This window comes from Notothenia coriiceps, unplaced genomic scaffold (assembly GCF_000735185.1).
Source record: "Notothenia coriiceps isolate Sejong01 unplaced genomic scaffold, NC01 NC01_scaffold00000662, whole genome shotgun sequence".
NCBI lineage: Eukaryota > Metazoa > Chordata > Actinopteri > Perciformes > Nototheniidae > Notothenia > Notothenia coriiceps.
Genome location: NW_011333363.1, coordinates 63,028 through 74,468, shown reverse-complemented (window position 1 = coordinate 74,468; position 11,441 = coordinate 63,028). Strand labels below are relative to the sequence as shown.

General features: G+C 39.8%; 2 protein-coding genes across 2 annotated transcripts in view; both read right to left on the bottom strand.

Moving 5' to 3' along the window:
• The window catches only part of rasgrf2b (Ras protein-specific guanine nucleotide-releasing factor 2b), a 44,633-nt gene extending 34,407 nt beyond the window's left edge, over nucleotides 1-10,226 (bottom strand). Inside the window, exon 1 of the mRNA XM_010783257.1 lies at nucleotides 9,666-10,226. Coding sequence (XP_010781559.1) covers nucleotides 9,666-9,941 — 276 coding nt within the window. The 5' untranslated portion in view covers nucleotides 9,942-10,226. The remainder of the gene's footprint in view (nucleotides 1-9,665) is intronic.
• A 537-nt stretch (nucleotides 10,227-10,763) lies between these two features.
• The window catches only part of LOC104955852 (DNA mismatch repair protein Msh3-like), a 50,539-nt gene continuing 49,861 nt past the window's right edge, over nucleotides 10,764-11,441 (bottom strand). Inside the window, exon 13 of the mRNA XM_010783246.1 lies at nucleotides 10,764-11,107. Within this exon, the coding sequence (XP_010781548.1) occupies nucleotides 10,981-11,107 (127 nt within the window). The 3' untranslated portion in view covers nucleotides 10,764-10,980. The remainder of the gene's footprint in view (nucleotides 11,108-11,441) is intronic.

Sequence of the window (11,441 nt, the reverse complement as noted above, 5' to 3'; positions counted from 1 at the left end):
ATTTTTTTAATTTAATTTTTAATTTAATTAATTTTTTTGTATGTGGGAAGAGGTGGGGCGGCGCCCCTAGCGCCCCTATGGGCCGGCCGTCACTGATTGGGACCCATGTTTATTAATACGTTACACCGGCCGCTCTCCCCCTTGTTTCACCCATGTTACGTCACGCGGGAGGTCACGTGCCGAGGCTTTTTTATGCGGAAGTGAACATTTCTTACAAAAACAACGCCAGATGTCACTGTAGTGTACATTTCTGTATATTTTTTTGAAAATCTAGTGTATTCATCATTTTCCTACACATGTATTCACAGGTGTCTTTAACCTGGAAGNCACACACACACACACACACGTCACTGTACATTTCTGTATATTTTTTTGAAAATCTAGTGTATTCATCATTTTCCTACACATGTATTCACAGGTGTCTTTAACCTGGAAGTTGCTCTTTAATATTCTCATGTACCCCTGTTGTACTACTACTACTACTAATACTATTTGCTGCAGCAGTGACCCAATTGCCCCAAGGCAATCATTAAAGTTTAATGGTATCACATCCTTATAGCAGATTTTGCATCATGCTGGACCTCGTGACATTAACAATTCGGTGTAATGCAATGAATTGTAACACTGTGCTGTGTCCTCATTAGTAGAAAAAGGAACACAGTAAAGCAGTAAGAGGTCAGAGTCTTGCTGAGCTGTAAACACGCAGTTTACCAACTCTACAACTACCATCCAGGGCTACCGGCCCGATCTCCCTTCAAATCAGCTCAAATTTAACTTCTATCCCTCAGGGTCTTCGTTGTACTGTAAGAGATTCAATTTAAACAAATAAAGACTGAGAGGAAAACAAAAGACTCTCTCTACTCTTTAGCTCTTTATTTCACCCGAAGACCAATTTACCACTCACCTTTTTGCATAATCTGAGCAGCTGCTATAATGGAAAATGAGTGGAAACTGACAGCTTGACACAAAGGAGTGTGTTTTACCACCACCGAGAAAGACAGACACAATATAAGCAAATTCTATTATTCAGGAACAATTTTGGGCTTGTCATTTAAAACTGCTTGCTGCAGGAAGAGGTGAAGAATAAGACTTGTTCTTTTCATGTGCAAAAGAGACTTGGGAAATGAAAACGTACTACACCCCCTCAAGTTTATAGTGGTGCTGTGATTAAATACCTTTTTCTTTATTAAACATTAAAGAGTCAAAGATGAAACTGGACTTGGTGGTAATAGATTCATTAGGCAAACGATGGCTGGGGGAACCAGAAATACTCGTGTTATAAATATTTTAAAACAGAGATGACATTGTTAGGATTCAGTGCTGATTAGAAGGCTTGAATAGCAACCGATGATGCAACACGGCTGTCTGCTGTGGTGTCTGCGCTAAGGAGAGGCCAAGTTGTGTTACAGTACCGCAGATGGACTGTCAACACTTTCACTGTCAGCCTTTCAGAGCGACTGGCATTTTACTGCCGCAGGTTTTTAAAAGAGCATACCAGTATGTTTCAAGTTTTGATTTATTAACTACAAATCTTCTGTACTTTGCATGCTATACCCTTATGGATTATTGTTATGCTTTTTGCCGTGCTGTTCATTAGAATGAACCATCTGCCAACCTGAATATCGAGAACTGTCTTTGCAAAGTTGAACCATATTTTACTCGTATGCCACAGCAGATTAGGTTTCTTGTGGGAAAGGAGCTTAAAGAAAACTGAATATCAAAGTTATAATAAAACAGGAATATGAGACAACATTGTTTTTGGAAAACTAAAGCTTGTAAACCTGTAGTAAAAGCCCAAAAATCTAAAAATGATCCTGGAAATGAAAATGATATGTGCCGTTTCAAATATCCTCTATTTTCATATCATACTTAAATGAATAGAAACCAATATCTAAAAAGAGCAGAGGAAAATAATAGTCAAGTTTCTAAAACAAGCATATACAGTACACCCTGTACATATTTTGTTGTTCAGTAAATGTGCTAAAACTTGCAAAACCACTGGCATGGTTATAAAGAAAAGAAAAAAATGATGTGGTGGTTGAGCAAGCTGTACTGTATAAGTCAGAGAAATTGGCCATCACGTTGCTCTGTCTCACCTCCATAAACTGTATGGTATTGTATGTTTGCGGTTATATTAACGCCACACTGCTCAGGTTGCTACCTTTGTTTGATCTTTATTTGCATAAAAGCAAATATTTAGACACTGCCACCACTGAGCAAAAAGTACTGCAAGCAAGTATTCAACAGGACAAGTACAACCTCTATTTGCATGAAGGTACAGGAAAGTGTTACTACAGCATCATGAATAAGTGAAATACAACAGTTCAAAACAAGGTACCGCAGGGAAAACCAATCACAGTTATTTTCAATGCCATGTGAGTTTGGTTGCCGTTAACGTCTTACAACAAGTGCAAGAGGTTTTGAACTCATCCTTAGTTCCATATGTACTAAGCACAAAGTAGAAAAAACACATGATGGGCTCCACTGGAGGTTGTGATGTAAAAGGCATCTCCACCTTTGCAGTGCTGTGGTGAGACAGGGACTGCTCAGAGATCCTGAGTCCCGCAGGGCGGTGATTACCATTACAGAGACATACAACAGAAAGGAGACCTGATTCATGTGTGTGTGTGTGTGTGTGTGTGTGTGTGTGTGTGTGTGTGTGTGTGTGTGTGTGTGTGTGTGTGTGTGTGTGTGTGTGTGTGTGTGTGTGACTCCAGAGGGAGTTAATATCATCGATAAACTGGATTCCTGTGTGTTTATGTGTGGGGGTATGTAAGCCATGTTGTTTTTCCCTTAAAAGATTATAAGAAAACCAATGAGAAACAACAAACAGAAAGTGAGCGATAAAACAGAGCTAACCTCAAACAAGTGGTTGTTGCATTTTCATATCAACGCAGCAACAATGAAGAAACGATTTTTTTTAACATAAAAAACGAGCCACAAGACTCCAATGAAAGTTATTACATCTTAGTGTTCTAACATTGTGGTACATTTTCTAAATAACTAAGATCTATTGCAGACATAATCTTTTGGGTTTTCATGAATAGACTGATAATGATGACATTATACACAATATCGTCGTAAAACATGTTATTGGCCATTGAAAGGATTGAATCAATAACTGAAAGAATAAAAGTCACAATGTAAAAGTCATTTCTCTAAAGAAGCTTACCAGAGATAAATAGGATAGGAGGGGTGTTGGATCACTTTTCCACCCACCAGTCTCTCGATCAGCCTCCCTCCTCTATTCCTCTCATTTCTCATCTCCTGTTGTGCTCCCACAGGGGCTATGATGTCTTTTTGTGCCTAATCTAGCTTCATCAAATCCTCCAAGGAAAAGAACAATGAGACAAAGTACTTATGTCATAAAATGTTTTTGTGCGTCAATAATACAACAGAACCTTATGACCTTGTTTACTTTACATTGACGGAAATATGCTCATTCATTTTTTTTTAGATTGATGCACATACCTGTCTGATATTTGAAAGGCTGCCAGCAACTAATTAGCATAGCTTAGCTTATAGACTGGAAAACTGTTGCAACAGCTATCATGGCTGTTTCCAAAGTTGACCAAACAGCACATCTAAATCTAAATTGTGACCATGTTATATCTTGTTTGTTTGAATGCCAGGTTATGATATGAAAAACAACATGTCCAAGACCCTTTTGGAGTCTGCTTTGGTTTCTAGGCAACCTCACAGTGATAACAAGCCTTGAAGAAGTCTTGGACCTGCTGCCAGCCATGAAATATTGTGAGCTGGTGGAAACGACATGGGAGGGTGTGTGCAAGAAATCCTTAGTGATCAAGTTGTAAAGTCAGGAGAACACTGTTTCTTTGGAAACGGCAATATTGACATTAATTTTGGTGTCTAGAAACCACCAGGGCTACCAATTAAGCAGGCAAGTAACATAATGCAGAAAGCTAATGGGCATTTTTTTAAAGATCTTCTTGGATATAAAGTATTTTCTGGATTCCCGTTTGTAATATCAATATTTCCCCAAGACAATTTATAAACTTTAAAAAAAACAGGCACCCGGCGTACAAAGACTGAGTCCTTAGCAGCTGCCCTTTTCTTCATGTTGCCCCTTCATCTCTGAATTTCTACAACCATAACAACCATTCATTCCAGAAATCCAAACGGTATCACATTAGAAAGAAAGAACATTTTAGTTTTAATTTCCTGTAGGCTTATTATTTTTGAAGAGATACAAAACATTTATCTGACAGCGACAGCAGCCGCATAACTTTATGTAAGCACTGAATTCAACTAATGATGTACCAGCTAATGTGACGATCACTGAATCCACATCCCACATCCTGCTGTTTCTTTATTTCCCTCCATGCTGTTCACTTCCTCCAGAGAAGTTGTTATAACTAAGTATGGGGCCCTCTTTCTCGCTTCCTTTTAGAAACACACACATATAAAACACACATACTGTATATAGGCATACAAATAATGTTATGTTATATCAATAGGTTTTCTGCCTTAACCTGATCAGGGATTATCTGTCTGTTTATTTCATGTCAAAATGTATAGCTCCCCTCCACCACTGTTTACACTCACTTTTGTCTTTGTACACTACATAGATCAAAAACATACATAAATACACATCATACTGTATATCTTTGAGCGTTGTTTTCCATATTACACAGTTGCTCAGTCACCATCGGCAAACATCCTGCCGCCTGAATGGATTAAATTCTGGATTGGAAAGTTTGATCTACGACACCCAGGGTGCAACAGCAGAGGTGCCTAAACCCACCATAAATCTGTTTTACGATATTCTTGAGTATTGCCTGATCCTGTAAAATACACTGCTCATAAACTCTGTGCAGAAAACAACAAGCACACATGAAACTACTTGACAATCCCATTACCCCACACTAAAGTTTATTTTATAAACTCCTCATGGGATATGTGTGTATCCTTTTTTCTCTGTGCCACCACTCAACATCAACACCTGTAGCTGGTGACAGGAGGAGTGTGTATTGTATACTGTATGGGAGCAGCTCCAGCAATAACAATAACACCACTAAAGAGAACAGAGGCTCGATGCCCCGAGAGCTTTATCACCCGTGGCGTCCCCATGAACAGCCCAGTGCCGGTGAAGGATGAGATGTGATGGAATAATTTGTATCGGCTAGGTGTGTTTTATATATTATTCTCACCTCTACTCTGCCTTACCTGAGGCAGTGAGATAACTGACGTAAGTTTTATAAACAATTTTAGACCTGCTGAATTCAGCTGTCCCAAAGAGGCTAGTCATATCACGTTGTCCTAACGCAGAAAAAACTGCAAATGAAATGCATCATTACAATGTTATGTTCACAATGGCCATATATTTTTACTACTCCCTTTCCAAAAAAATATGGTGATGATTTCTGGTCTTACTGGTTGTTGATCTCTGCTTGCCATCAATATAATCTCTCCCCATTACCTTGTCTGCTTAACTGTTTAACACCAAGCACCTCGGGCTGTGTGCTAAACATCGATCACTGCAGCCCCCATTAGGGAGAGAAGTTTGCGGACAACACTGACGTTTTAGGCTGGGATACAAACATTGACTATATTTTGAGCAAGCAGAAAATCAACCATTTTGCAGAGTAGTCTTCAGAGAATAACATACCACTCAACGACTACAAACCCAGAAGAGCTGTTTGGGATTCTTGAAAAAAAAGGACTCCAATCTATATCGATGAAGCAGGGGTGGAGAAAGTTTTAAGGAATAACTTAAGAAAGTCAAATTCCCCAGTCAAGGCTTTGTTAACTTTTACAAAGGGGCAATATAAAGTGTCCTAGCTGGAAACATCACAAACTGGCATTGAATGTTTAGACCCAGCGCCACTCTGCAACGTACACTGTGTCCCCTCATCTTGTCTGCGTCACACTGCAAAGATTACAACCAAAAGCCAACCAGTACCTACACTGAAAAAACTGAAATGTGGACTTTACTTAAATGTATTATGCTAACAGATTTCAGTTTTTTCATTGTATGTTCTGCATTTGGTAACATATTGTAAGTTTTGAGACCATTTTTACACAACTTTGGATTACCCAAAAGTGTTATCCCAGATCACTAAACATCGGAAAAATAGGAATACAAGGACGACAGATGCTCACCAATGGCTCTACATTAGCTTAGTGTGAAAGGGCAACAAACAAGTCCCAAAACTGTGTTCTACTTCTTTAAATAAGCTTTTTCATGAACTTCTGACAATTTGGAGGCAATAGTTTTCATAGACACTGAAGAATAAGACAAAACAATGTTGTTTTACCAGGAGTGTTTTCTTTAAAGTTCCCCCCTCATTGACCTTTCTTTGATTAGTGCAGTATTTCAAACACATGAGACAGATTTTAAGATGCATGCCAGCTGCAAATTGTTATCTGACACTAATTAGGTCCATAATGGCTCAAAGTCCTGGCATAAGACTAAACAAAAAAATGAAAAGCAGCCTGCGGATGGAAGCAAAGTAGAATCCAGTAATATGGCAAGAATTGGTGCCTTGATGCAGACGATTAGGGCGAGCAGCAGCAAAAAAAAAAACAGGAGGCTCTGAAAGAGATGTTTAGATGTAACACCCACACCCTCCCACACACACACACACACACACACACACACACACACAAAAACTGTAAAGCATCATGTCCAATGAGGAAGGACACTGCTGTAAATAACTTATGTATCGATACAGTATCTCAACAAAAACCCACTTTATTAAAGTCATAGCAGTCAGATCACAGCATTGAATTAACCTTTAATTATGATGTTTATGTTATATAACTACAATCTCCTTAAAAACTTTATTGTGCATTCCTTTGGAAGCATCCTTTATCACGATACTGAGCCTTACATCTACAAACACAAAACTTTAATATACTATTGATCTATATCCTATTCTCAATTTTCCAATATAAAATAACGCTGAGAACGGTCTTTTCAGTGCTACCAACAGTAAGGTGGCCCTGAAGTGCCAAAAATGATTGAAACAAGGAAATTTTGGCATTTTAGAAACACTTAAAAAACGTTTTCTTTAACCCTTAGGGAGCACAAGGAGAAAAACATCAATTTGAAGAAACAACTCTGATGTATAGCTTTATTATGCTAAGGCTATAATTTGTTTTAAATAAATGTAGCATTGATTTTCTCAGTTTGTCTCCTTATGTATTTGGATCCTGGCTCTGGCACAACTCAATGATGTTACCAACCTATAGTCCAACGAAGTCCAACAACAATTGTTTCTACAACATGGCAAACTGTCATTCAATAAAGCAACACCAGCACTCCCCTGGTTCACGGCCTCTGTATAACTGCATGCTTCTGGATCAAAACCCAACCCAACACTTGATGATGGGGGGTGGGGGAGGGGGGGTTGACAACTATACACGACTAAATCTGGTCTTTTCCACACACACACACACACACACACACACACACACACACACACACACACACACACACACACACACACACACACACACACACACACACACACACACACACACACACACACACACACACACACACCTGTTCATATCAGCAATGCACGTCCACAGTCGCTGTGGAAACCATTCAGATCAGTGTGTATGCTCTCTAAATAATTTGAAGGGGTTTGTGTCTTTCTGAGAGTACAACACAGAGAGAGAGAGAGAGAGAGAGAGGGCAGTAGATGTGTGTTATTTGTGTGGTTGCATTGTGGCTCACTGTGGGGGTGTGAATACAGTAGGTTGCTGGCAGACTCACTCTACTGCACAGAAAAACAGTGAAGAGCCAGCGTGACTGATGAAGAGATGGAAGGCCTTCTCTCACTTTATCCTAACAACCCTTTGCACAAGGAAAAAGACCCAGGAGCAGCCTAAACGTATCCTTAACTGAGATATGATCTTCATATACACCTGCGCACATTATACTGGAAGCCAGATACAGTGTTCAAAGATACAATGATATTGGGTTTATATGTGTCGCTCGTGAGCATGGCTATGGATACACATGACTTTGGAGCACACCAGGTTTCAGCTGAAGGCAAATTGAAAATAACCCTAATTAAACATCACAGCTGTAGACAGATGGGGGGAGAGTGAGACAGTCAGTGTGAGTGTGGATAAAAGAAAAATAAGCGGGTTCCATGCTAACATCAGTACCAATATTAGGTGTTAAGGGTTAGAACAACATGCAATGTTGCCCTCAAAAAGAGATTTCTGTCCTCCTTCATCATCTTGATTATGAGGATATTTGCATAGTTTCTGAAGCTGCAGAGCATTTCTCCTAATGGAAGTGCATATGGCCATTTTAGAGCATTTGCACCTGTCAGCCACTGGACATTTGCATACATCTGTAAAGAATGCACTGTAAAATGCAATGTTCTCCAGTATATCCCTCCCCCTAAATTGTTAATGTAATGAGGACTATTCACATCTCTGAGGCAAGCTGAAAACATGTGATCAGTTTGATTTTTTCTCAATGAAATTCATGTGCACATGGTAGGCCTATAATTCAAATGTTTCCTAGCAACCAGATCTACCTAGCTGTAGGAGCAACAATGCTGAGGCAGCTCTTAGGAGCACATCACCAACAGATTTGCCAAAAATACTCCCTCCCTCATTACTGCCTTTAAGTCAAGAATCTCTGACCTTCATCAGAGTTTGCAGGATTTAGAAATGGGTCCACAACACTGCATTGCTTAAACAAGGGTTTATTTTCAATAGTAATTCAGATAACAAGATTACAAAAAAAACACTAAATATTCCAAGCTGTATTAGGTGTAACTAAATAAAGCAAAATACATTTATGAGATAGTGGGAAGATAGGGAATACATGTTTCATTCAATGTAAAGATGATGTGTATTTGTTGCACTGCTAAATACAAATAGTGTGTGTAGAATAAAAAGTATTTTCCAGATGTATAGAATTCATTAGGTTAAATGAAAGAACCTGTTGCTGCATTTCTACTTTCCTCCTACTGTCAGACTATATGAATTTGACTGTGGAATAAGAAAAAAGGTCAAGCTTGACTGAAAAAGGTGGTGTTCAGAATAACTTCCTATCGTTTATAATACATTTATGATGGATTATCAGGGTCATTTTAAACAGGTTTCAAATCAAGTACGTTTTGGGGAGACAGCGGGCAAATGTTATGACCTCAGAGATAAAGAGAAGTACTTAAGAGAGTACAAAAAAAGAAATATAATATAAAAGGACCTGGTTTTTGTTTTTAATTGGAAGAAGACATGTTTTTTGGAACCTAACTGTCCTAGCAGCATGCTCTTTCTAGCACATCTGAATCTTTGGGGGGGTGATCACCTGCTCGGGGATGATACATTTGGAGTTCTTGACACTGCAGAGAGGCTGAGCTGCTGCAGCCACTTCAGTCTGACGCTGCATGAGCCACTTGCTCTTTTTTTTTACTGTAGCCTACATGGGCGTCCCTTTCTTCATTTATGTTTCTTTCAATGTAAATAAAGCACAAATATTCTAGAAAGACCTTGGTGGCCATGGGTTATATGATACACAAGACATATCAGCTTCCATATAGGCTATGCATCTCTTTGGACTTACAATCAGTGAGTGCACTATGATGATGTAATGGGGGTTTTGGCAGATTTGGGGCATCATCAGAAAATATGTGAGAACTTTCAAACACATCAGTGTTGAGTGAAAAACTGACCTGTTTCTCCAGCGCTTCCCTCCCAGTGGTAGATGTCTTGGGTGCAGGCGCGCGCTCGCAGGTGCATCCTTCCAACAGGTAAATCCCGGCGGGTCTCGTGCTCTGCTCGTTCTCGGAGTAGAACAATATATTCTGATAGAGAGCGAAAAACTTCTCGTGCCATCGGCTGTTCTCCGCCGTCTTTTTGCTCAGATAGCCGCGCTTAGTCCCCTCTTTACGCGCTACAGCCGATAGAAAGAGCGCGTGCCCTTCGTTGTAGCGGACGCTTTTCTGCATTTTGTCACACGGTATAGCAAAGTGAAGAAAGTACGACAAGCGGGGTTCTCAACGAGAACTTTCCCACCGAGTGGCGCGCGGCAGCTGACAGGAGCGCATCTGCAGAGGAACTCATGGTAGAGGTGTCGGAGTCCCGCTACATTACAGTACATCCATGCTGCTCGGCAAACAATCAAGCAGGAGAAAGCGGGAGCGTCTCGTCCACAAAGTGGAGAACCCTCAAGTGGACAGTGACAGAATCACTGACCAGATAAACTGTAATCGGCTTTGACAGTGGCAACTCTCTCTCTCACACTCCTTTTACTCTCTCTCTCGCTCTCTCCATTCAACTCTCTCTTTCTCTCTCTGCTGGTGCGGGCTGATCTTGGAGTTGGTGAATTGAAAGGCGGAGCGTGAGTTGTGTGTGTGTGCGTGTATGTGTGTGTTTGACAGTGAGAGTGAGTGAAAGAGCTACATGTATGTAGGGCTAATGCATATTTTCTTACAGGCAAATGTGATTCGTTGCTTAATAATTAGGCTTAAAGTGTTGCATCAACCACTTTTATACCATAACAGAACTAATGTAGTGTTCAATGTTAAGCATGAACATTTCTTGTTTAAATGGAAATTCCAGCAATTTAAGAAATAAAAATCTACAGGTCTTGAAACATAGCATATTTGAAAAACCCTAGCTGCTACTAGCGTAACAAACATTTCCAATCGCAAGCGTCGAGATGCATTTTGGGTAATGTAAGTTCCAAATATTTCGAAGAAAGAAGACTGTGAGGAAAAATACATTCAAAGGTCCAGCTGCATCAAAGTTTCTTTAAGGTGAAGAACAGCAAGTATATTTTTTTCATTTTTTAATCATCAAACACTGATTTCAAATATAGTCTGGAAGTGAAATCTTCTCAGTCCGTATTAACTGATATTTGGAATACAGCTACAGTTCACATGATGGTGACACACACACGCACACGCAAACATTAACAAAAACGACTCCACTCATTCTAAGACAAGTTTGTACTTCTGAACCCCCTGTATTTTTCTTTGAGCAGGATCATTCACTGATTGCAGGTTGTGTGTTTTCCTGGTGTTGCACCAATGAAGAGTCTGACTGCAACCACGCCATGAGGGATGATCTGTCCGAGATGCTCAAGAGATCTGAGAGAAGTTTTTTAGTCCTCCTAAAGGAACGGAGACAAAGACACAGTGACAAACAGTTTAACAAAAAATTGTATATTAGACTATTGTGTATTCTCACATCCCCCGTTTGTGTTCAGCCTAAATACACCGTGTGTGAGAGCACAATAAAATCCCTCTTCTTTACGTACAACCAGCAGCCCAACTCCTCTGTGTACGATTATTGTTTACTCAGCACGGCTTCACTTCAGCAAAGGACAAACATTTAATATAGGGAGGATTACATTGACAGAAATATAGTTCTGTGTGTGTGTGTGTGTGTGTGTGTGTGTGTGTGTGTGTGTGTGTGTGTGTGTGTGTGTGTGTGTGTGTTTGTTT